The sequence below is a fragment of the Callospermophilus lateralis genome, chromosome 19, assembly GCF_048772815.1.
Source record: "Callospermophilus lateralis isolate mCalLat2 chromosome 19, mCalLat2.hap1, whole genome shotgun sequence".
Classification (NCBI taxonomy): Eukaryota; Metazoa; Chordata; class Mammalia; order Rodentia; family Sciuridae; genus Callospermophilus; species Callospermophilus lateralis.
Genome location: NC_135323.1, coordinates 28,403,820 through 28,429,418, shown reverse-complemented (window position 1 = coordinate 28,429,418; position 25,599 = coordinate 28,403,820). Strand labels below are relative to the sequence as shown.

General features: G+C 57.6%; 2 protein-coding genes across 2 annotated transcripts; both read right to left on the bottom strand.

Annotated features, from left to right (window-relative positions):
- Positions 1 to 5,501: 5,501 nt before the first annotated feature.
- On the bottom strand, positions 5,502 to 8,372 carry LOC143384878 (uroplakin-3b-like protein 1). The gene is made up of 5 exons (XM_076840060.2): positions 8,276 to 8,372; positions 6,911 to 7,063; positions 6,510 to 6,732; positions 5,854 to 5,930; positions 5,502 to 5,623 (listed from the first exon to the last, which is right to left on the bottom strand). Exons 1-5 carry the CDS (start codon positions 8,370 to 8,372, stop codon positions 5,502 to 5,504), a joined length of 672 nt encoding a protein of 223 aa, XP_076696175.2.
- An 11,382-nt stretch (positions 8,373 to 19,754) lies between these two features.
- Upk3b (uroplakin 3B) lies at positions 19,755 to 23,082 on the bottom strand. Its single transcript, XM_076840687.2, has 6 exons — positions 23,001 to 23,082; positions 22,687 to 22,836; positions 22,143 to 22,368; positions 21,152 to 21,231; positions 20,367 to 20,496; positions 19,755 to 19,914 (listed from the first exon to the last, which is right to left on the bottom strand). Exons 1-6 carry the CDS (start codon positions 23,080 to 23,082, stop codon positions 19,755 to 19,757), a joined length of 828 nt encoding a protein of 275 aa, XP_076696802.2.
- Positions 23,083 to 25,599: the final 2,517 nt, after the last annotated feature.

Sequence of the window (25,599 nt, the reverse complement as noted above, 5' to 3'; positions counted from 1 at the left end):
ACAAAGGGCCCTGCCCCTCCCAGTCACCTCTGCCCGCCAGTGGGTTCCTATGTCCTGCTAAAAACCCCTCAAGGGCTCCCACGACCCTCAGGATCCAGTCCTGACCCTGGGACCTCCCCTGGCTGGCCCCGGCCACCTTGGTTCCATGCACCCTGTCTCCAGCAGGCTCAGATACTCGCTCTTGAATAAAGGCTCACACCCGAGGCCTGGGCTCTCCTCCCAGAGAAGGGGTCCCATAGCAGGGTGGCTGGGCTCCTGGGAGACCCCACTTTGAAAATACACCCCTGCCTGGAGCACAGATTACACCTGTAATCCCAGCAGCTGGGGAGGCTGAGGCAGGAGGATCGAGAGGTCAAAGCCAGCCTCAGCAAAATTGAGGCACTAAGCCACTGAGTGAGACCCTGTCTCTAAATATAACATAAAATAGTGCTGGGGATGTGGCTCAGTGGTCAAGTACCCCTGGGTTCTATCCCTGGTGCGCATGCATGTGCACACACACATACCCACACCCATACCCAAAAGCACCCCATGCATCCTTGTGCCCCGAGGTTGGAACAGTCCCATTCAAGATTACTGTGGTGGGGCGGGACCAGAAAGTACCCTGCCCCCAGACACCTGGACAGCTGACTCTTCCCAGGCCATGCGACCCTGCCTGGACCGCCAGACCCCTCTGTGTGGGCCAGCTCCCAGGCCAAATAGGAGGTGCAAGTGTCCGTGGTGGGGCAGGGGGTTGAGCTGCACCCGGCTCCCATACTGGGAGAGCAGGGAGTCTGGGGGTGGGCATGCAGACTGCTTAGAAGCAGGGCCAGCAGGGAAGGGGGGGTCCAGGGTGACCCTCTCTTTACTTCTGTACCTGCTGGTTTGGGGCAATGGATTGTGACGTTTCTGTTCCTGACACCTGTTCTGTCCCTGTTGTCTCTACTGTGTTTTGCTCCTCTCCCCTGCTTTTCCCTTCCCTGGGGAAGGGAAAGCCGCCATCTGCCTGGAGCTTGCGTATGCTGGGAAATGGTCAGGCCCACGCCTGGACTGGCCCAGGCAGCTCCCCTTCTGGAAGCAAAAGGTGTTTCCGAGGCTGGTCAGGCTTAAAAAGAGGGACAAGAAGCTGGGTTTGGTGGCACACGCCTGCAATCCCAGCTACTGCAGAGGTTGAGGCAGGGGGATGACAAGTTTGAGGCCAACCTGGCAACTTAGCAAGACCTTGCCTCAAAATAAAATGACTGGGGGTGGAGCTCAGCAGGAGAGCACCTGGGTCAATCCCCAGTGCAAAAATAAATAAATAAATAAATAAATAAATAAATAAAATAGGGACAAGGGACGGCGAGAAACATAACCCCAGGGGACACACAACCCCACACACAGAGATGGGAAAACAGAGACAGAAAGAGGCAGGAAGAGAGACGGGGTCCCTGCGCTTCCCAGTTGTCCATTTACCAGGATGATGTCAGGAGACACTTGGTTCACAGGACGTCACTTCACCACTCAAAATCATTGTCCCCAAGCCTATGCTCCCAAGTGGGTCCCCCTGTGAGTTGGAGGGCTGAGAAGGCCCGTAGAGCTGCACTGTGTGGTCAGTAGGTGGGAGCTGGTGTCCATGGGCCCCTGATGACCTGAGGAGGTGCCCTGCAGGGTCCCCAGGCTTGGGGCCTCCCAGACGTGCCTGGACACCTCTGATGCTCCAGGCAGGACTAGTGTCCCTCTTCCTGGCAGTCCCAGGTGGCTTGGGCTAGCCAGCAGGGTCCTGTGGTATCTCTGCACATGACCAGCTGCCACCGAGGAGGGTGGGGGATGGCCTTGAGGGCTGGGAACATGTGGCCCAGTGCCCAACAGGGTTAGTGACCCTCTGCTGTCTGTGGGCATGAGTGAGTGGGAGGGACCCAGTGGCCTGAGGGCCAGAGGCAGACAGAGAGTCCTGCTCATCTCATCCACCCCTACCTGGGGCAAAGAGGCTGAAGCCCAGGTGGGTGAGGCTGGACACCAAGGCTGGGGCCCGACATCACCCTCTTGGGGCGTTCATTCCCCCATGGCCCCCTGGGACTTGGCTCTGGACCTGAGGCTGCATGGGGAGGATGGCCGGTGGGTTGGTAGGACTGGGCGCTGAGGCTCGGACCCCTCCCTCGACTCCCAAGCCCCAGAAGAGCCCAGAGAAACCAGCATCTGCGGCCAGCAGCTCCCCTCGGGCTGGAGAACCCCCATATCCCACGCATGCTGAGCCTGCTCTCCACCCAGACCGCCTCTGGGCTCAGCAGCGGGTCCTGAGCAGGTGGCTTAAGGCTTGTACACAGGCTGTGTCTAGGGTAGGAAGCAGAGAGTGGGGTCAGGGACACAGGTGACCTGGGTCTGCCAGCATCCAGCCTGAAGCCTGGAGAACCAGGAACCCGGGAAGGCCCAGGGCTGGGCAGCTCCAGGCTGGGCTATGGAGTGGCATGTTAGCATGAGGGGCCTCTGGGCTGTCCAGGGTGGCCAGGGCACCAAGGACATATGAGGCAGATAAAAGGAGGGATGGGGGTCATTAGCACCCATGGAAGAGGCTGAGGCAGTGTAAGCGTGAGTGGCAGGGAGGGGGGCTAATGGAGGGGACCCACACCTCCCACGGACCAGGTGCAGGCCCAGGACATGGGCGGCCACCAGGGACAGGGGTGGGCGGGGTGGAGGGAGCACAAGCACCCATCCTGGGACAGTCACTCTAGACAGGACAAAAAGCAGGGCGGACTCAGGCCCCACCTCCCACTCCTGAGGCCTGTGGGCTGGTTCCCAGGAAGGGGATAATGGGTCATGGGCCACCGCTTCTCCAGCTGGCCAAGACCCCTGCCCTCTGGAACTCAAGGGTCAGTCCCTGCAGAGTCCCCCCTGAATGCCCCGCCCTGTCTCAGCAGCCCTCTGACTGGAGCAGAGCCTCCTGACTATCTTTCTGTCCTTGTGTCCGGCTGGAGACAGGAAGGTGGGAAGACTCTGTTCCAGAGGAGAGTCTCCCAGGGGTCCCATGCCCTCTAAATCCGCTCTTGCCCCTCTCTGTACTGCTCTGTGCCCAGGAGTCTGACCACACCCCCGCACCCCTACCACCTTGTTTCTGGCTAAGGCAGGACAGTGCCGGGCACTTACTACCCAGCTTCCTCCAGTGGCCTTGTCCTTCTACCTATAGCCTCTGCTCCTGCCCAGTGGACTCCGGCCCATGGCTACTGTTTGTTGGCTCTGGAAACGCCACTCCCTTCCTCCCATGACCCTTCAGCTCCAGAGTGCGTGTGACTCCATTGGTGACAGGCTGGATCACCCCTCTGCTGCTCCCCCTAAGGCTGCCCACACCTTTGCAAATGCTCTCAATTGCCCTTTGGGACACATGCCATCTGCTTCCTGCAGGGCCGGGCCCACACAGGGCGTGGGGAAAGGTCTATCAGCTACCAGGCCCTCCAGGTCGGGCTGCTCAACCTTGGCTTTTCACCTAAGGGGAAACTGAGGCCCATCCCAGGAAAGTGACCTGTCCAGGGTCACCCAGCCCCAAGGTCAGGGCTCATAACTGTCCTGGAGAGGCCATGGAGAGGAGACGGTCCCCTCCCCTACTGTCCCTCCCAGCCTGATTGCCCCACGGTCACTTGAGCATTTCCTCCGCTGCAGGAGCCGGATGTGTCTGCTCCAGCTAATAAACCACTTAGGGACATTTGCAGGTCCCAGAGGAAGGCACCTGGGAACCCAGCCAGCCCTCCTTCCCTAATCTTCTGTCTCAGAGGGCAAGGGCCCTGCACGTAGCACCAGGTGCCTCCCAGCTTCCCCTCCTTCCCTGGACACCCTCCCTCGGTTCACGCTGTCCCCAGCCTGCCCTCCGGCAGCGCCATGTGGCTCCTGTCTGGGCATCCTGCCAGTGTCCACCTGGCACAGGTGTCCTGTTCCTCCACCAAAGCCACACCTCCCCCAGGAAGGGAGCCTCCAGGATGGCTCTCCGACACCTGGGTGTCACTGTCCTCCCCTGACAGCAGGGGACACCTGGAGGACAAAAATTACCTGGGCCACCTCTGGCCCCCTTAGTGCCTGGCACGAGGCATGGCTGATGGCCAGCAGCTGTGGGTGCCCTGAGTTAGACTGGGGTGGGGTCTGCTCTGGGCTGAGTCAGGCTGCTCTCGGGAACCACAGTTTCACACACACTTCCTGCCCCCACCCCGTCCCGCGCTGCCCCACCTGGAAGTATGGACCAAGGTGGGCACGAAGTTTCGAAGTTGGACCTACTGGGGGACTGGAAGAAGGGGAAGAGGGTGGCTCTCAATCCTCCATCCAGAAGGAGAGGCAGCTGGGGAGAGGGGCCACCAGGAGGACGTGGGGGTGATGGACAGCACACCTGAACCTGCTGTGTGGGACCTTTGGTAGGAGGAGTGTGGCTGGGCAGGGAGACCATCGTCACTATCCACACATTACAGATACGGAGGCTCAAGGAGAGATTTGCTCTGGCCTGGGTGACAGCTGGCCTTGGACCTTAAGCCTCAGCCCTGGTCCTGCCCCCGACCCCAGAGCCTTCCCAACAGAGCCGGACGGGGGTTGAGGGGTGTGGGCACAGGAAGCCTGCCTGGATGCAGGGTGCTGTAGTTGAGCAGGAAGGTGTTGGGGTATTTATTTCTGCCAGGGACTGGTCCAAGCTTTGGGGTTAGGACATACACACACACCCCACCATCATTTAGAGCCACCTCTCTGGGCTCCAGAAGCTTCGGGGCTATGCAGCCTTGTCCAGGCAGGAGGCTGAGAGGTGCCCCTGGAGTGGCTCAGGAGCCCCCCACAGCTGAAGGGTCGCCCATGTGGTGGGTGCTATATCTTCCCATGCTCAGTGGCTCCTCTGGGATCGAAATGGGAACGTTCCTGCAGCTTTCGCAGCTTGGGTGGAGAGAGAGGGAGAGAGGATGGCGAATAAAGCGCCTGTTTGCAATCCCCACTGTCGCCTGGTGCCCCATGCCATCGAACAGGATCCCTCTAGAACTTTCCCCTTATCAAACCCCCTGCTGGCTCCCGGGGGCCTGTGAGACGCAGCCCCTGATCTCACCTGCCTGCCACTCTCCTGTCCCGAAGCCTCCCCACCTCCCTGCCACACCAAATACCACCAGGAAAGGTGTCTCCTTTTCTCAGGGAAACCTTACAGACGCTCCCTCTCTGCCAAGTCCCAGCCTCTGAGCTCCAAAGGAATTCTTGAAGCAACTCTCAGCACGTGCTGAAAGCAATCTACCTTCCCAGGGTGTCGCCTTGTCTGCACGCAATACCAAAATCTGCCACCAGGGGGCAAGCAGTGCCAGCTCGGAAAGTGGGTAGGTGTCGGCCAAAGAGGGCGGCCGGAGGGAAGGGATAATGCACACCCACCCCCATCCCGCTCAGGTGCGTTCCTAGCAGGAAGGATGGATCACTAGCTCAGAACCCAGGGGTTCTGGAACCTCAGGGATCCCGTGCGCAATTTATCGTTAGCCCTGTCTGGCCTTTAAGGAAAACCACCCCAGCAGAGGGCCCTGGGAGGTGGTCCCAGCCGCATCTACTCACTAGGCTTGTGTGAGCGTGATGAGGACAGCAGCCAGGAGGATGGCCAGCAGGACCGACAGGATGGCAATGATGACCACTGTGCCTGCACTCTGGGGCCCCGTAACAGCTTGCAATACCTGGGCTGGGAGGATGATGGGTCACATAGGAAGAGGACTTCATTTGACCTGCGAAGGGGGCCCTTGCACACACAGCCTCTGGACCAACCACCCTCCACCTGGGCAGAAGGAGCACCTGCAGCCGGCAGAAAGCAACATGCTTCTGATTGATGGGGTCTGGCCTAGTGCCCCAGGCCCCCACTCTCTCTAGGAGCCCCCAGCCCCTACCATTTAAGCTGCTCATCTTGCCCCCTACCTTGCTGTAGGCGGGTCTCCTTGGACCATTCTGTCTCAGCCACGGGTCCCTCCTTGCTCATTACCAGGAACTTCACCCTAACAGCAAACCCAGTATTGGGGACGGAGACCTTGCATTCTGAAACCCTCAGACCCTGGTGCCCGACAGTTTCTCCCCTCAATTCCCAGGCACAGGAAGAGCATCCTGGGGTGGGAAGATGGGGCCTGGGCTAAGTAGCACAGCCTCAGAGCCCAAGAGAAGGAGTTCACATCTGGCTGTGTGTTCTTGGATGCAGCCTTCACCTTCTCTGGGCCTGTGCCCTTTGAGAAATTTGTGTGGGGTGAATTAGACTCTCAGCCCTGAACATGAGTGAATCAAGCAGTTGATGAAGGGAAACGGGGCTGAGGAGCATAAGCCCTCGACATGCAGAATGTGTGGGAGAAAATGATCGATCCAGCCCTGAGTCCCAGACCACCAGTGGGGACTGGGGCTTACATTGGGGCCCATTGCTCCAAAAAGTTAGGAGGGTTCACGGAGGCGTCCCCAGCCCCTTCTCCCTGCCTCACACTCCTACTGGTACAACAGGGAACCCAGTGTCCCATTGGAAGTTGTCAGGACCCGGCTTGGCCCAGGCAGGAGCATCCCCAGCTCAGCCGGGACCTGGCAGCTCCCCTCACCTGTAGGGTCCCGAGCCCTGCAGTGGGTGATTGCAGCCCACTTTTGTCCAGGAGCAGTGTGTATCATTGCCCACACGGAGGACAGGGAGCTGCTTGCTGGCCTGGCCACCACGCCGGTAGAGCTTCTGGTTGGCCCTCAGTGTGAGGTAGTAGCCCTTCTGGGAGAAGTTAGCCGGGGCAGGAATGTCCTTTGTCTTCTGTGGGACAGTGAAGTTCTGGATGGCTGAGGGTGGCATGGCCAGTCAGGACTCCAGTCCTGTGCGACCAAGCCTGCGGATGACCCTCCCGGGCCACACCCCCCACCGCTCCTGTGTCCCCAGCTTTCCCTCACTCCTGCTGCTCCCCCCCAGGCCCGCCCATTGCAAAGGGGAAAACCAAGGCCTGGTGGCCATCGTACCCACCGTTGCTGTGGGCCACCACCAGCCAGATGGGGTCCGAGTTAGAGATATTGAGGTCATCGAACAAGCCCAGTGGTTGCTCAAGCGTGAAGGTGGACTGCGTGAGCTTCCCGGCCAGGGTGACGCTGGAGAGCCGGGGCACGTAGCTGATGTGCTCTGGGAAGGGCACAAGGGGGGATGCAGGAGACTGAACAGGGCAACCGTGGCCTGAGTCCAGCCTCCCTTGGGAGCCTGCTAAGGGTGGGCACTGTGGGAGCTGGGAGGGAAGGCCATGTCCTCCTCCCACCTGTGGGTCTCCGTGGGATTGGCAGCATCCAGGAAGAGCAGACCAAAGCACACAGCATCCCCCCAACCAGGTGTGGGCCTTGCTCAGGTGAGACTCACGTCTGGGGGACCGAGCCCTGGGCTAGACACTGCTCCTGACATTCCAGGTAACCTGAGGAGCCCCTCCATCTCTATCTACCTGGTCCAGGTTGGTCTGCTTGATGGGAGAAATGGATGGCTTGGGAGGGTGAGGAGCTGACGCACAAAGATCCCCTGCACTGAGACCCAGAGATAACCCTCCTGTGGGGACCATTGGCTCTGGGGCCTGAAGCTGGTTGAGTCTAGAACATTCCTCTCTTCTCCACCCAGTTCTCTTCCAACTCCGTCACCTCCCACTGAGACCCCAAGACACCTTCTCCTCTGGGACCTCCACCCCCTCTGGGCTCCCCTCACAGCCTCCAATGCCAGAGGGGACTCAGGATTGGCAATGTGGCCTGTGTCCGGCCTTGCAGCTGGGGGGCTCGGACCCCCTCCCTCCTCCCTGAGTGCCTTCAGCTCCCCAGCCCCAAATACTGACGCAAGCAGAAAGACCAAGCGGGCTCTCATATGGGTCTCAGCCACCCACCCCTCCAGTCCAGTTCAACATGTCTCACTGCCACTACATCAACTGCACAGGTTTGGACTAGAACCTTCCAGAACCTTCTAGCCTGGGAGGGTGCTTGATTCCTTCTTTCTCAAGGCCCTCAATACTCTCTCAGAGGCCCAGGAGACTTTGCATACAATAGGCACTTAATGTTTGCACAACTAGGGGAGAGTAATAGAGCGGCAGAGATGAGGGTGACTGTATCTCTAGGGCCTCCTGGGGTTTGCAGGGGTTTCCATAGCGAAGGAAGGAGGAGGAGGGGAACCATTTAAGAATTCGGGCGTGGGAACCCCAAAGGAAGAGAGCAAGCATTGTTGCTCCCCAGTCCTGGGGAGAGGGGCAGGTGCTGGTCCGTGACTGCTTTAGGTGGTCCTTCCAGTCCCCAGACCAGGGAGGAGACTTACCTCCCCCAAGCCTGAGGCTCTGTGGGCACCCCTGCCTCAGTCCCCGGCTTCACTCACCCAGGCCTGTCCCCCGCGGGACACCAATAAGCTGCAGCAACAGTAGGACCAGCCACCAGGACTGTACCCCTCTGGCCCTGACGGCCAGGCCCAGCATCCTGAGGTCTGTCCCTGCCGAGTTCTGTCCGCAGTGTCTGCAGCTGTCTGTGCTGGGCCGGGGGAGGCTGCTTCCTTCCATCTCAGCTGCCCCTCCTGGGTGCCCCCTCCTCCCATAGAACTGGTCCGACAGGTTTGGGGGCAGAATCTGCAGGCCTCTGTGGATTTGGATCCACCAGGGTGGGGTCTGAAGAGAAGGATCGGTATCTGGGGTGAGGCAAGCCCAGACACCCCCCCACCCCACTTCCAGGAGGGCCTGGCCTGGGAGAGGCCTCAGAGGAGGAGGCCACCTGGGCTGCCCCGGGGCCCATCCTGCCGCGCCCACCTGGGCGGGCACCTCAAGCTCAGTGAGGTGGGAAGAGGTTGACCTTCCCTGGCCACCAGGAACTTAGAGGCTCCCCCACCCCACGGCTGCTTCCTTCCTGAGGCACCCAGGGCTCCTCAGACATCTGAGCCCGCATGCGCCCTTCCCCAGCCAGGAAGCACCTCCTCTCCAAGGAGAAATCCCCCACCCATTCTACAAAACCAAGTCCAGATTCCAGCTCCCCTCAAAATCCCCCCAGCCGCACACCCTCTCTGGGCAGAGCCCGCATGAGGGCAGGAGGGAGGCTAACTGTGGCAAGGGGCCAAAATTGCGACCTATGCAGTCAAGGGGAGAAATAAAGAGTGTCCACGCACTTTTGCCCCTTTCAACGCTTTATTCACTCAAATTACTCAATACAATTTCACTCTATAGGTTCTTAATCAAGAAAATGACAATCCTTAATAATGCTAGGCACTGCAATCGACATAATCAATCCACAGCAAACAATTCTAGATTAATTCTAAGCACTGCAAGCACACTTCATCAGGACAGGCTCATGACAGACATCCCCTCTGCATGCTGAGTTCAGGAGTCTTCAGCCTTAGGCATTATGTCCAACAGATGCACACTGACTCAGACCGCGGTGACCAGGTCCGGAACCAAGGCAGGCTTTTCCTGGCATGGAGTGGACGACTGGTTGAGGAGGGGGTCATACGGAGGAGTTGCGGCTCTCACCAAGGTCCAGACGAGGCGGTAGAGTTTGAGAGTGATGAGGATCACGCAGAGACTCAGGAACCATGACAAGTCATGGGATGTCATATCCTCATCAGGCTCTCCAGCTTGAGTCCATCCTTGTTTCAGATGGCTGAATCCCTGCTCATTTGCTCTAAATTTTGGGGCTTTGGACCCCCCTTTCAATCCTTACCAGTTACCACTGGATTTCTCAGTGACATCATTTACCCTGGGGTCAGAAACATCTGGTCTGGTGGTCTCCACCTGATCTTCTCGCCTTTCCCTCTTATCAGGCGAAGACAGCCTGCCAGGGCTTCCCTCTGTTGATCAGGGTGAGGGGAAGTGACTTGTTTGTGGCCATACTGGAGGGCTCTGTGGGTGTGCCTGGAGAGACTGCAGGTTTTTTAAGATGGAGTTGCTTAGGCTCAGGCCTAAGGCCATCCTAACACTGTCCTAGACCATTCGGGCTCCTGTGGCAAAATATCATAGACAGAGAGGCTTAAATACAGCACAGATTTATTTCTCAGAGTTCTGGTGGTTGGGAAGATCAAGATCCACAAACACTTGAACGGGGTTGACTGTTGCTTACCACGTGCTTCCAAAGTAACATATTCCAGTCAACATCCGATAATTACCCAGTGGGTTTTCTGTGACCAACCCTTCACTCAGGCACACTAGCAGAATGCTGAAGGCTTTCCAGGTTTTAAGATGGTGTCTCTCATCAGGGATGGACTCCGCCCCCGAGTACAGGGGCCTAATCCAGGACTAGATTCCAGGGAAGAGCAGCCGAGGCCCAGCGGTGGCTGAAAGGGTGCTAACCTGGGGTGAGCCTCAGCCAAGGCCCCAAGATGAGAAGAACCTTTTTTTTTCCCCTTGTTTTAATTTTCTGATTAACATGTAGTAATTGTAGATTTTACCAGGCTCTGTGTGATATTTCTCCCTCTCTCTTTTTTTCTTTCTTGCAGTACTAGGGATGGAACTCAGGGCTTCGTGCATGCTAGGCAAGTGTTCTACCACTGAGGTTACACCCCTCTACACACACACACACACACACACACACACACATGTTTTTTAATAGTACCACAAGAAACACGGGCATGCAGGTGTCTCTCTGGTATGCTGATTTCATTTCTTTTGAATATATACCCAGGAGTGGGATGGCTGGGTCGTTCGCTAGTTCCCTGTTTAGCTTTTGGAGGGTCCTTCATACCCTTCTCCCCATTGGCTGTACTAACGTACATTCCCAACAGCACACAGGGATCCTTTTCTCCGCGTCCTTGTCAGCATTTGTTAATTTAGTGTTTTGATCTAGCCATTCTAACTGGGGTTAGTAGGAGCCATTCTAACGAGGCTCCCTGCTCTGGCCCCCGCCCCTGTGGTCCAGCGGGGGTCAGAGTTTTCCTCCTTCCTCTTCTTCCCAATAGAACCCTAAGACTGGCCTTTGCCAAGAACCTTGGGAGACAGGAGGAAGTGAACACGGGACAGAGGAGCACAGAGCACCCGCAGCCTGAGGTTCTCTAGCCTTGGTGATTTGATCAACGTGGTCTGAGGGGTGGCCCAGTGGCCCTGGCCCCAGCAAGACCCTGGGTTGATGTCCAGCCCCACAGAGGGAGGATCAACGAACCAGTTTGGGGTGTGAATTAATTCTACAAGTAGTGTCCTCCCTGAAGGGTGTCCGTCCAGGTCCCGGAGAGGGGGACTTCATCTCCAGATATCAGGGTCCTTGATATCCGTGATGGAAAAGAATTTCTAGACCCTCCAGATATCGAGGCACAGAGGTTTATTTAGGAAAGCGAGAAGTACACTTTCAAGGGAGCATGTGGGCCATCTCCAGGGTGAGAAGGGCTTTTGGAGTCTCGGGCTCTTCTTTTTTTTTTTTTTTTTAATATTTATTTTTGTTTTCGGCAGACACAACATTTTTGTTTATATGTGGTGCTGAGGATCGAACCCCGGCTGCACGCATGCCAGGCGAGCGGGCTGCCGCTTGAGCCACATGCCCAGCCCTCAGGCTCTCCTTTTACAGGAAATTTGTTGAGGGTGGGCAAGGGAAGGTGTGTAGGGATGAGTCTGGTGACCAAAAGACCATACAGTGGTTTGGCGATTTCCAGGTCCCTTGGGTTGAGTCTTTCCCATTATCTGATCAGTAGATGACACTGGGAAAGTGCCCAGAATTCTAAGTTCTGAATTGCCTTTTGCTGGATCTATTCTAAAAATACATGTATTCATGGACTAACAGGGCACGGAGCAAATTTTCATAAGGGCGAGTTTCCAGTTAACTTTAAAATTGTGGTTAAAGATTTGTAGATTTCCTAGAAATTTGGGAGCACTAGGGCTAGGGGTGCTGCTGGCAATGACGGTGTTAGGAATTTTAGCCCGAGCCTTTTAGAATGAAGTTATAATCTCCTTTTGTCTCCTTCCTACCTATTTTTGTTTTCTTCTACCTCACAGGCAGTGATCCAATCACTGTATAAAACAAAAAGGAGCCAGGCAGGGTATCACATGCCTGTAATCCCAGCAACACAGGAGGCTAAGGCAGGAGGATTGTGAGTTTGAGGCCAGCCTCAGTAACTTAGTAAGACTCTGTCTCAAAATGAAAAATAAAAAAAAAAAAAAAATGCTGGAAGTGTGGCTCAGTAGTGAAGCATCCCTGGGTTCAATCTCCAGCACCAAAGCATAAAAAATAAAAAGTAGGTGCAAGTCACTCGGTGGCTATGGCATTATTTGGTGAGAGCCTCTTTTCTCCATTAAACTGAGGCCAGAGGTCAGACCTGTTTGTCCCCCCAGGCCCACCCCTATCCTCAGCTCTGGACTTAAGATCTGGCACATAGCTGTGCCTGATTATTACTTTTGACCTATGCTATGTCTGTGTATCCTACGTCCTGCTCTGTGTGTCTGGCCAGGTGGATGTCATCTTGTTTTACAGCATCAAGCAGACAGAAGACCAGTGTCAACGTTCCCCCCTGGGTCTGGATGTCCCCAGGTCCAGTGAGTACCAGTGTGAAGGGAGTGGGTTCTAAGCATCCAGGAGGAGCCAAGAGGGTGTCCGTGCCAAGCCTTTTTTAGGACCTGCCTTGCCGAGCACCTTGGGACTGACTCATGAGGTAGGATGTGGCTCCCCACACCTCACCCAGGGAAGATAGTTAAAGGTTCCCAGAGGCCCGCCCAGTCTTTGGGGTCACCAAACAAGGCCCCATCTCCATGGCAACCAGCACACCCATGCTTGGAGGAGGTGCCCAGGGTACACTGTGCCTTCCAAGGGTCAAGAGTCTCCACACATGAGCAGGGAGAGGGATGCAGGGCCTGGGCTTTGGTCAGGGAGGGGAAGGAGCGCTATCAGTCCCTCCCCACTCCACCAGGCGCTCCTGTCAGCAGGGAAAGACCTTTGAGGCACCTGGGATCCTAAACCAGAACGCCCTTCCTTCCAGTAGGGGAAGGCTTCCTTGATAAATCTCCCATGACTTATGGAGGGTCTACCAGGTGCCAGGACCTCTGTGGGCCCAGGCTGTGAGCAGAGAGCTCTGAGGGGAACTTGGGGGCTGGGAAAGGCCAGGACCTTATCCATTCACGACTTTCACAGAGTCATAGATGCCCTGCTCCGTGCCAGCGCAGTGGTACCTCAGGGAACAGAACCCAAGTCCCACCCTCATGGAGTGGACACCCCCAAGGGGAGGGACCACCATTACATGAACAAATTCAGGCAAAGATGGAGTGTCAGCTGCCAAGGAGACAAAAACCCAGGGCTAGGAGGTGAGCATGGTGGAAGGCAGGGGCCATCTTAGGCAAGGAGTTCTTGGGACCTCGCCAAGGTGGCATATGAACCAGGAAAGGGACATCCATGGAACACCTGGGAGAGTATTCGACAGTGACAGGCTCAGCAACTGCAAAGCCCTGGTTCCCCAAGTGCCCCCCAAACTCTAAGCCTGCAAAGAGTGGCATCTGATCACCTCCAGCTGTTGTGGGGTTGGACTGGGCTCAGCTGGGTGGTTCTTCGGCTCCATATGGTATCAGTCTGGGCAGCTCATGCAGCTAAATTCGGCTTTGACCTTGGCTTCACTGACGTGGTGTTTGGGATGAGTGAACAGCCCAGTGCTGCAGGGTCTCTCCCCTTTTCTCTGTTTTTTAATTTTCTTTCCCTCTTTCTCTTCATGAGATTTCTTATCACTCAGGGGTCCAGCCCAAGCTTCTCTACATAGCAACAAGAATTTAAGAGGGAAAAACTGGAAGTCGGGAGGCCTTTATGGACTAGGCATCCCTGCAGCAGCACATCATGGCCAGAGCAAGCCACTGTTCAAGCCAGGGGCAAGGCATGGGAGGCCACTCCTGAAGGGCAGTGCCGTATGCACGTGGATATGGGTGGATATGCTTGCTGGGACCCACTCTTGGAATAAGCCACAGTGGCCCCTGAGGAAGGAGCATCTTGGTCGTGGTGGGTGTGCTGGGGTCAGCATAGTTAGGGTTAGTTAGGGAGGGTTAGCATAGTTAGGGTTAGTTAGGGAGCATGAGAAATGGTTAGAGGTACCGTCAGCAAGGTCAAAGGATGGTACAGATGGCATGGGGCCATTCAAGTTTTGTCAGAACTGTGGCTTTGGCCATGAGAAGGAAGTACTGCAGGGTCAGAGCAGAGAAAGGCCATGGCCCATAAGAATTAGCAGGGGTCAGGGATGTAGCCCAGTGGGAAAGCACTTCCCTGGCATGTGCAAGGCTCTGGGCTCCATCCCCAGTGCTACACACACACACACTCACACACGCACACACACGTGCACACACACAGGGTCCCTTTTGCCGCAGTGAAGGATCATTGCTGGGTTACGCTAGTCTCCTAGAATTGCTGTAACAAATGACTACAAGCTGGGTGGCTGGAAACAGGTTCAGAGGCCAGAAGTCTGAGATCAAGGTGCCAGTGAGGCCATGTTCCCTCCCAAGGCTCTGGAGGAGAATCACCTATTGCATTGGGCCTGGGGTCTGCTCCGATCCAATTCAGGGGTAATAGCTACCGGGGTGCCCAGGGTGAAGGCTGCTGCAGCGGTCAGGGTGAGACAGGATGGTGGCAGCAAAGACTTTCTAAATTCATTTTCAATGTCAGTGTTTTGCAGAAGTCTGAGCTTGCAAAAAGGTCCACATGGCTGGAGGTTTCCTTGAAGTTCTGAGGCCCTTGACACTGAAGTGGCTGGACACTGGCTCCTGCGGTGCCATCAGGAAAAGAGGGTGGAACACAAGACCTAGCAGCCACCCCAGCAGCAGCCCTAACCCCAGGAGCATCTGGGTGGGGGATCCAGGGGCAACACTGCTCCCCAGGCTTGACTCACACCACGTCCTGGCCTGCCCTCCCTACCAGGGCGTTCCTTGCACTGGTCAGCCACCGCGTGGGGGGGCCCTCCACGCCTTGCCCCAGGCCTGTCTCCTCCTTATTCTCCCAACCCCAGCTCTGCACCTCCTCATCCGGGCAGGCCGTCACTCAGTGAGCCCACAGTGGTTCCGGATCCTACCTTCTTCCACTCCAAGCTCAGCAAAGTCTCTAGTTCTATGTCACCAAATCCCCCATGTGTCCTGTCCCCAGGCTGGGCCAGGGGCCTCCCCTGGGCTCCCACCACTGCCAGTGTTGCCCGCATCGACCCTCCCCCCCACTCCCCTACACTGGACTTTCTGGGTTTGATCAGAGCCCCCAGCTCTGCCTGCAGAAGACCCCAGAGAAAGAGGCACCCAGTGATCTGACTCCACTCTCAGCCCCTGCCCCTGCCCCCAGCCCCATTTCCCTGCCCTGGGAGCTCTGCCACTGCCCTGGCCCCAAGGGCTGGGGCCTGAGCCTCAGGCAGGACTCCAGGCACGGGGGCTGGGACAACACACCTGAGCCCAGAGGATCCTGGAGACCCCCCTCCCCCTTGGAGAGCTTGAGCCACCTCCACTGGGGGACAAAAGGAGGGGGCTGGAGAAGAAAAGGGAGAGGCCAGGATGATTCATGGGACATTCTTCTCAGTCCCTCAGGGGGAGAAGCCAGGGAGAAAAATGGTTGCCAAGGGCAACGCATTCTTTCCCCTGGGTTCCTCTGGCCTGCGTCACCCACAGGGAGTGGAGTTTCAGGGAGGCTGAGACCAAGGGGCGAATCTAAAAGGAGCTCGAAATCTGGGGTGGACACTCGTTTTACGGAGGGGACTTGGAGGCTAGGGGAGATCAGCCCAGCTGCCTGGTGGGGCTCACACAGCAAATGAGGCCCAAGGACAGAAGCCTCTGCCCCCGTCTTGCTGCCTGGGTCCTGTTCCCAGAAGCCAGGACGACTCTCGAGGAGGAGGCAGGGGCTGCGCGGGGGAGGCAGGCAGGGCTGCAGGTGCTTTCCCCCTTCTCCAACCGGGGGCAGGGCAGACGGCTGGGTCAGGGCCAGCAGCAGGTGAGGGCCAGGCCCTTGGCCTGGGCAGCACGTCACCCCAGGCCCCAAACCTTTGCACACACAATTCCCTCTGCTTGGAAGGCACCTGTCACTCACAGTCTCCATCGCTTCACGATCTCCATCGCTGACACCGTCCTGGGCATAGCACCTCTGCTGATGTCCAGGCCTCAGGACAGCATGATGTGGGGTGTATCAGTCTCATAGCCAAAGACCTCACACCGGGCGGCTTATGCCACAGAAATGTGTGTTCTGGAGGCTGGAAGTCCAAGGTCAAGTTTTGAGCAGGTCTGGTTTCTCACCGGGCCTCTCTCTGGGGCTTGGCTGGACAACGGCCACCTCCCACTGCTTTGTCCTTTTCTAAAAGGTGTTTTGGTCAGCAAACAGTTATGCATCCACTAGGGGGCGGCTCTGTGAGGGCCCTGGTGGGCAAACATGGCACCGGTGTTCTCTGCCCTCCCAGATGGAGTTGATAATACAATAACTCACAGTTCAAGGGCTGGGGCGTAGATCAATGGTAGAGGGTGTACTGACTGTGCACAAGGTTCAATCCCAAGCACCCCCCAAAAGTCTCGGTTTTATATCTACTTACAAAATGCAAAATTTAATTCGGAGGGAAAGATGCTCAGCTATCTAGGAGACCTGAGGGGTGAGGAAGGGCCTTCCTGAATAAGAGGTGCCGGAGTGGAGCTGAGGAATGGACTCAAGGATGTAGAGTGGAGTGGAGAGTGTTCTACAAAGGGAGGGAAACATGTGCAAAGGTCCTGTGGCACTAGAAGCCAAACAAGGGTCTGTACGTCAGGCAAGGGATGGGGCCCTGGGGCCCTTAAACCTGAGATGACCAATCTAGACTCTGTGCTTGCTGCATGAAGTCCCTGGAAGTTAGAAGCAAAGACTCAACGTGGTCAGCCATATAACATGTCTGGCCTCCCTGGACGATGGGAGGCTAATGGGTGTGGGGGTGGGGAGTGTAGCCAGAGAGAGGGTGGCTGACTGGCCGGGGGTTGTGGGGATGAGAGAACTGATGGTGGAGCGAGCAGAGGTGAGGTGGCAGCAGCCGGTGAGGGAGGCGGTCCAGATGGCCTGTCCCTGCCTGCCCTGTCCTGGTTCCTTTGATCTGGGGCCTGATGAGTCATCTGCGAGTCACCACCCCCCTCCCACTCTGGATGTTTTCCTTTTTCATAATGCACTTGTTTTTAACCATTGAGCCAGTAAGTCTGGGGCCAATGGATGTCACAGCACTTCCTCAAATACAATCCTGGGAAGCACTTATAACGCCACTTAACTAAAAGTCTCTTTGAATGTCATGGTCCTCTCTCTGTGTTTTGCCTAAGGCTGTCCCAAGCTGGCCAGCCTGGGCTCAGGTCCTACTGATGCCCCTCTGGCATGTGACTCGGGGGCAGGAGGCCCTGGCCCAGCTCCCCAGGGCCCCGCTGTGCCTGGGCATTGGTCCAGGATTCTGGGATGCCGTGGTGTGATTGTGGGCACAGCCAGGGTCAGAACACCCAGGTCAAGTGGCCTCCCACAGTGGCTTCCAACTGTCCTAAGGTAGGTTTCTACCTTTGCAAAATGTTAGCGACTTGCTAATGCCCTGTGGGTCCCCCCCCACCCCCGGCTGTTAGGATGGCACTCCCAGAAGCCCCTTCTCAGGGTCTGCTGGGGTGGCGTGCCCACATCTCAGAGCCTATGAGCCTAGGTTTTGTGTTCACGCCTTTCTCCTTAACAGAAACCCCGGCAGGGCCTCCTTCCTCCCGCTCATCCCTCAACTCTAGGGCCACCTGAGTATTTCTGGAATCCATCCCTTCCTTTCCAGCCCCTTCACCTGCGGGTTCGTGCCTGTGTCTTTCTGACCTTCAGTCTTTTGCCACCCCCTGGCGTCATCCATGCCACAGCAAGAGTGACAACTGGTCTTTCTGAGTAGCTCTCTCTGCTGTGCTCCACTGACTTCCATTTGCCCTTCCAGACTCAGCTTGGAAATGACCCCAAGGAAGCCCCCTTGACCCTCAGCTGAGGTCAGTATCCCCCTGAACTCCCCTGGGCTACCCCTCAGTCCTCACCCCATGCTGTTGCCACATCTGTTTGGTCAGGGAGGCTGTTCGCGGGGAGGGATCGCTGGGGCTGCACCTGGAATCCACACAGAGGCCAGCCCCAACTCAGGAGGACCCCAGGTGGGCAGAGTCTGGCTATTCTTGCTCCTAGCTGATCTTTGGGTCTGGGAGGGGTCACTTATCTTTTCACATGTCAAACGCTAGCAGGGCATCTTCTTCCCTATCTTACCTTCCAGGGCTAGTGCAGTGTGAGGTGGACTCTGCCTGGGCTAGCTGGTCTAGGAGACCTTGAACCCCTCCCAAGAGGCTCCACAGAGGCCGGGTTTCAAAAGTTGTCACCCAGTGGGGCTGGCTCCAGGGCCAGATGTCTCTCAGGCCACCAGGGCATTGGACTGAAACTGCCTCCATTCAGACCTGCAGGTCTGTGGCTGGTGGGGTGCAGGAAGGATGGGGGACAGACCTCAGAGATGAGGGACTCAGGAGCTTCTTAAGACTTCCCATGGGAGGGTGAGACTGGGGAGAAAGCAGCTGAGTGGAATCACACACCCAGCATGGACTGCTGCTGCCTGAAACGCATGCATGGGTTTCTCTGTGGCCTGAGAGATGGAGCACCAGTAGGGACAGCAATCCAGGGACCTCCTGGGGGGGGGGGGGCTGGGGCCACGTGCTTTCGTCCCACTGCCAGCGGGCGTCACTCCAGTCATGCAGAAGCCAGACTACATTTATTCACCTCCAAAGGAGGCGGGCAAGGGCCTGTGTGCTGGGAGCCGCGGTCAGACAGGCCCGGGAGCAGCGCCCAGGGAACACAGGGTGGGGTGCAGCAGATGGACGGAGTGCGTGCGCCTGTCACAGAGGCTCAGCTCTCCTGGAGGAAATCGCCGCCGCTGTGTGGGCTGAAACCTGCAGAGTAGGCGCTCAGGCGGCAGCGGGACTGCCCCGCACGCTCTCTGGCTTGGCCAGTGGAAGCCCCGGCGACCACAGATGGCTTTGGGGTCGCAGGGCTGGTGCGGGGGACAGGAGCACACATGCGCGCGGGCCCTCGGCTACCTGGCCACGGCGCGCCGGCGCCCCCGTGTGGCGATGGCGGGAACCACTCGCCTCGCGGACAGAAGCTTGGGAGTCTGCATTGCAACCTTTCTGATGAAGGGGTCTTGAGGGCCTCGGAGAGTCCTCTGGGGTGATTATCTAAGGATGTGTGAGTGGGGATCCAGTGAAAGTCGAAGGGCATGACACCCCACAACAGTAACAAGTCACCTCTGGACACGCGGTGGTCTGAGGTTCAGAACAGGGAGTTCCCCGAGATGGGAACCTGCTCTTCCTGAGTCCCCGAGTCTAACACTGTGCACGGCATTCAGCAGGTACTCAATGAATGATGTGGGATGAATGGATGCGTGTGTGGCCATCTGTGTGTGCAAAGGGATTTGAAATGGTGACCGGAATCTGTAGCTGGATAGTCGTGATGTCATCAACACTGTCTGATCTTCTGGCAGGTGACTCCCACCCTTGGAAAGAGCCAGTATCCAGGGCCAGCAGAGATGCCTCTGAAGGCTGTACCCTAGCTGCAGCTAAAGGCTGTGACAGAGGGTGACTTGGGCTCTACCCAGGGCAGAGCCAGGTTCTCCAAGGTTTGCTCCTGAGGTCTGCAAGCTCTGGGTTGGGGCTGCCGGTCCACGTGCCTCCAGCCGTGCTCATAGGTCAGGCAGAACAGAGACAGGGACAGAGGCGGGGCCAGATGCCCAGCCTGACCACGGCCCCTCCTAAAGTCACTTCCAGATGCCCGGGGCTGCTGGAGGGGAGTCCTGGCAGGCTGGAGCATGCTGGGGAGAGGCCAGGAGCCCCAGGAGGCCTGTGGGCACAGGGGTGGGGTACACGCTCCCTGCATTTGTTCCCTATTCACAAGGCCCAGACTCAGGCCGCAGGCTAGGGGCTGAGGCTGGGGAGAGGGTCCAGGCCAGGCTCACAGCCCACAGGCAGTGTGGCAGCCTCACTGGGCGGGATGTGGTGGGTCACGTAGCGCTTCCCCATGAAGGAGCCGATCCGCAGATGCTCAGGGGCCTCCTTGGGCCACCACAGGCTGGAGCTGGACAGGGGAGGAGGAAGAGGCACTGTGTCCCTTGTGGGTGGGGGACTGCTTCCCCTCCCCACACCCTCGCTCCACAGCCTCGGCTCTCCCTCTCCGCCCTTTCTAGAACTGGCTTCTTCCAGGTAACCACCCTGACTGCCTATGCTGGCACCAGTTTGCTAAGACACCCACGAGCTTACAGAGAAATATAAGGCTCAGGAGAGAGGGGCCTTGGCAGAGGACCCAGTGAAGGACAGGGCCAGAGGGAGGCAGGCCCACAAAGCAGTCCTCAGGGGAACTACTGGATCCTCATGGCCTCCCAGGTGACAGAAGGACAGGTGCAGTTCCCGCACCCTCCCTGCAAGGAGCCGAGAACCAACCACAGTGTGGACAGGAGGCTTCTGGGCGCCAGGGCCAGGGCCAGGAAGGGCTGTGGGTGAGAGAGGGGCCCATGAGGTGTTGCCACTCACAAGCGCACTGTAGAGGCTGCTAGGAAGGCCAGGAGCAGGAGGCCGGCCAGGGACGAGAGGATGGAGGCGATTACAATCATACAGCCACTCCGCCGCCCCGGCCACGTGTCGATGGAGCTTGGGGCCTTCCCTGCAACAGGGCTCTGTCACCTCCCTCTCTCCCCATCCACCATCACACCTCATGAACCCAGACAGCCTCCCAAGCCCACCCGTCTGTTCATCTCAGCAGGCACCTGTCACTCCAGCCCGACCCTGGGCTCACCTGCTGGGCTTGTCCCTACCCCTGCCCCATACTGCCCTGCACATGGCAGGCAGAGTGGCTGCAGACCTCCGGAGGACCATATCACCTGCTCCTTGGAACCCAGCAATTCAAGGTCTTCCGATGACAAGATCCCCACCCCAACTGCCTTAGCAGCCGTCTCCCCGGCAACTCCCTTCCCAGACACTCTGGTCTTTTTACGTGCTTGGTGGCCTGTGTTCACCCTCAGGGCCCTGCTCAGAGAAGCCCCTAGAACCTTCCATTCCACCCCCAGCCAGCCAGCCCTGATGCTGACTCCGGTCTTCATGCCCAATCCCTTCTCCCCCACACCCAGGAAAGGAGGCCCAGGCCTGGGTCCCACAGGAAGAGGAAGATTTCTGCCTGTGACAGGAGCTGGTGGGGCACCCAAGGGTTGGCAAACGCTTGGGGACTGGCAGAGCCAGTGCCCCTGCAGAAGATGAGCAGGTGGCCCAGAGAGGGCAGCGAGCTCCCTGAGGACAGAGGAAGTCCCAGCACCCAGGACTACCTTGGTGCAGAGTGATGGGATCGGACCACTCGGTCTCAGCTGTGGGTGTGCCACCGACATCCATCAGGAGGAACTTGACACTACAGACAGGGAGCAGGGGTGAGACTCAGAGGGCTCCACTGCCCTGGACACGGTGCCACCTTCGGCAGAGTCCCCAGCGGCCCTCCTGTGCTGGGTGGGGCCCTTCTCATGCACGGGTACCAGTGGTAGTCTGGCCCTGCCAGGAGGACCTGCCGAGGCCTCTCTGGACATGTGACCTGCACCTCTCTGGGCATGTGACCCCATCCACCTGGGCAGTGGCTCTGGGCAGGGAGGAAGGTCTCAGCACCCTCTTACAAAGGCGCCCAGGCCAAAGGCGGGGAGTCTTGGTCAGGGCCTGCCCAGAGTGCAGAATCCAGAGGTTCTGTGGGCAGACTCAGTGTTTTTGCTGGGTAGGAACTCTAGACCATCTTGGGACCCACCGAGTAAGGCTAGAAGCCCAGCGGGGGTGGCTTGGGGACGGTGGCCCTGCAAGGGTGGCCGAAGCGGGCAGAGGGAGCAGGGAGGATGGAGACACTCCATCACGACCTCAACAGGCCACCTGACTGTGCCTCAGTAAAAGGGGATGGGAACCATCTCTTCTGCCTGAACTGCCCCCCTGGGTAGAACCAGGGGCCACAGCAGCCCCCTCCCACCTTGACTGAGATCCCAGTTGCCTTGGTCCCCACCTCCCTTCCGGGGCCTCTGGAAAGGCCTCTTTCTGCCTGGTACCCAATGGCACGGCACTATTGCCCACCCCTCCAGAGGAGGGAAATGGAGACCAGGAAAGGGGAGGGGCTCGTGCCACCCTGCAGTTGGGACTGGGCAGGGCGGGTGGGAGGGGCCGGCTCTGCACCCTGGCTCCCCAGAAGCTCCTCCCCGGGCGCAGCCCAATCCCAGGGCAGTGGACTGCGGGGGGTGGGGGGGGTGGGGGTGGCGGGGGAGGCAGGCAGGGTGGAGGGGGACCACCCACCTGTAAGGGCCAGGGCCAGGGAGGGGGACGTTGCAGTAGGGTTGCTGGTGGCAGCCGAAGTCATTGCCCACCCGCAGCAAGGGGGAGCTTCCACTGACACCCACTGGATCCTCACAGGGCAGCTGGTTCAGGGACAGGGGCAACGTCATGAAGTGGCCATCGGTCAGCATCCGTGGGGAGACGGGAATGTCAGCCAGGGTCTGCGGGTTCCGGAAATCCCTGGAGGCTGGAGGATGGAGGGTGACAGGGGCAAGAAGGGAGGGACAGGTCTTTTCTGCTGACCAGGAGTCCTGCCTCCACCAACCCTCAGCCACCTGGCCACGACCTTCAGCCCTGACCACCTGCGCCGCCCCCCTCCCTGTGAGTCCAGACAAAACAGACTCTGCCATCTCCTAACAGCCCCTCCCCTGAAGCCCACCTCACCTCCCTCCCCACATCCACCCTTCCCACCGCTGCCAGCTGCACCCAACAACTGGGGGTACTGGTGAAGGGTTCTCTCTGGGCCCTCACCCCTCTCCCCAGGCCCCCGACCTGCACCACACACCATTGGTGAAGGCCACCACCAGCCAGATGGTGTCCCTGGCGCTGGCGTGCCCATCAAACACACAGCGTGGCTGCTCCAGGGAGAAGGTGGTGGCCGTGACCTTCCCTTCCAGGTTCCAGGCTGTTATCTGTGGCTTGTAGGGGATCCGTTCTGTAGCCATGGGGGACAAGGGTGAGCAGTGGAGAAGGGCATGAGGGTCCTGGAGGCCCACTGCCCTGAGATTACCGGATGGGCTCCCGGGTTCAATCTCCCCAGCAGGTGCCCCCAGCACCTCGGGTCTGGCCAGGTGCATCCATCCCAGGACCCCGACTCACCCAGGTTCAGGCTGGTTTGGAAACAGCTCAGCACCAAGAGGAGCAGCAGGCAAGGGCAAGGCTGCCTCCTGGGGGGCCCCATGGTGGCCAGTGGAGCAAGGGGAGCTCAGGGGCTGGTCTGGCTGCTCCGGCTGCACCCCACCCCCAGCACCTTGGGCCTGGAGGAGCTGGTTAGTCAGGCTGCCAGGAGGGCAGGAAAGACCTGTAAATGGGAATGCTTCCCTGCCCAGCACCCACCCCAGCAGTCCAGCCCATCAAGGGGAGGGGGCTGGCTGGGCTCTGGGCCCCCAGATGACCACCAGGCAGGCCCAGAGCCTATGTCAGGAAGGGGGCCCCACCCAGCCTCCCAGCCCTGGGGAGGAGGGCCAGCCTCAGGAAACCTGGACGCAGGGCAGCATGTCTGAGATTCCTGCACCCTGAGTGCCAGGAGCTTCCCTCTGACCTCCCAGCCCCACCCAGGGAAGGAGTGGGGGGCAGAGGGCAGTGCAGCCCCAGCCTGCCTGCTCCAGCCCCCAGGCAGCCTCCCTGGCCCTGCTGCCTTCTCTGGGCCCTGATACCTGTGAGGCTCTCTTTCCCTTGTCCAAAGGAGGACTTGGACTCCGGGAAGGGACGTGGAGCCCTGGACAGCTGACGGACAAGCCCTGCACTTATTTAATTCACTTTGTTTTTATGTTAGTACTGGGGATTGAACCAGGGGTGCTTCACCACTGAGCCACATTCCCAGCATACCATCCCCCCTTTTTCTTAAAGACAGGGTCTTACTAAGTTGCTGAGGGTGGCCAGGGGCTTTCAATCCTCCCATCTCAGCCTCCCAGGTCACAGGGATTACAGGTGTGCGTCACCAAGCCCGGCTTAGATATATATTTTTAGATAGAACTCACATACTCTGAAATTCACAGCTCAGTGGTTTTGTTTTTGCTTTTCGTACTGGAGACCAAACCCAGGGGCACTTCCACTGAGCTGAATCCCCTGTCCTTTTTATTCTTTATTTTGAAACAGGGTCTCACTAAATTGCTCAGGCTGGCCTTGAACATGTGATCCTCCTGCCTCAGCCTCCAAAGTTGCCGGGATGACAAGCTTGCGTCACCATGTTTGGTTCGATGTTTTTTAATCGTCACAGGGTTGTGCAGCTATCGCCACTAATTCCAAAACGCCATCACCCCAAAAGCGTACACTATGCATTCAACAGTCACTTCCTGTCAGGCTGCTGTCACCACCACTAATCTGCCTGCTGTCTCCATGAACGTGCCTGTGATGGGCATTCCACAGCAATGGGATCACACAGCATGTGGCTGTATCTGGCTCCCCTCAGCATCCCTGATGTCCATTGCACACAGATACATAAGTATCCATCAGTCGTTGGGTGCTACTTTGGGGCTATTACAAATACTGTTGCCAAGAACATTTGCAAACATGTTTTTGTGTGGCCATGATCTAGTAATCCTAGCCTGGGTAGATCCCTGGGGTGGAACTGCCCAGTCACATGGTCCCCCTTTTGAGGAACTGCCTGTTCCCTAAAGCAGCTGTTTTACATTCCCCCTGCACTGGGCGAGCACCCGCTGCTACTTTGTCTTAAAGTGGTTTTGACCAGTGTCTCTTCCACGCAGCCACTGGGGGACGGGCACCTTTCCACAGGCTTGCTGACCATCCAGAGATTTTTTTTCCCCTTTTGCTGTTCTGGGGGATGGAACCCAGGGGATTCAGCAAGTGCCCCCAGCGCCTCAATGTAACACCATTGAGTTACATCCCCTGCCACCCCCACCCTTGATGTTTTTTTAGTTGTTGATGAACCTTTATTTATTTATTCACATGTGGTGCTCACACATGCTAGGCAAGTGCCCTACCACTGAGCCACATCCCCAGCCTCTCAGCAGTTTTTTCTGTGGTGCTGGGGATTGAACCCAGGGCCTTGTGCATGTGAGGCAAGCACTCTCCCAACTGAGCTACATCCCCAGCCCCCCTCAGCCCATTTATAGTCAGGGTCTAACTGAATTGCCAAGACTGCCTTCTAATTTGTGACCTTCCTGTTTCAACCACCCAAGCAGGTAGAGGTGTAAGCAGGTGATTGTGCCTTTTTTTTTTTTTTTCAGTGTTTGGGATCCAACCTGGGGCCTTACACATGCTAAGCAAGCGCTGTCCATTTTTAAAAACTTTGTTCTGATTATTTATTTTTAAATTTGTTCTAATTCCAGCTCAGGAAGGCTGGAGCATGAGACTGGGCTTCCGTGTCCTGTGAGCCTCTGCAGCTGTCCATGGCCACCCACAGCTCTCACATCTTGGCTTCTGTTCCTTTTTCAGGGCCCTGAGCACCTGGCTCAATTTGGGGGGAGGGGTACCAGGGATTTAACTCAGGGGCACTTGACCACTGAGCCACACCCCCAGCCCTATTTTGTATTTTACTTAGACAGGGTTTCACTGAGTTGCTCAGGGCCTCACTTTTGCAGAGGTTGGCTTTGAACTTGCCTTGGCCTCCAGAGCTGCTGGGGTTACAAGGGTGGGCAATTGTGCCAGGCATTTTTAAATTGAGTTTTTTTGATTGTTAGTCATTTGAGGTGTTGAGAGTTCTTTTAATATTCTGGATATGAGACCCTTATTAGGT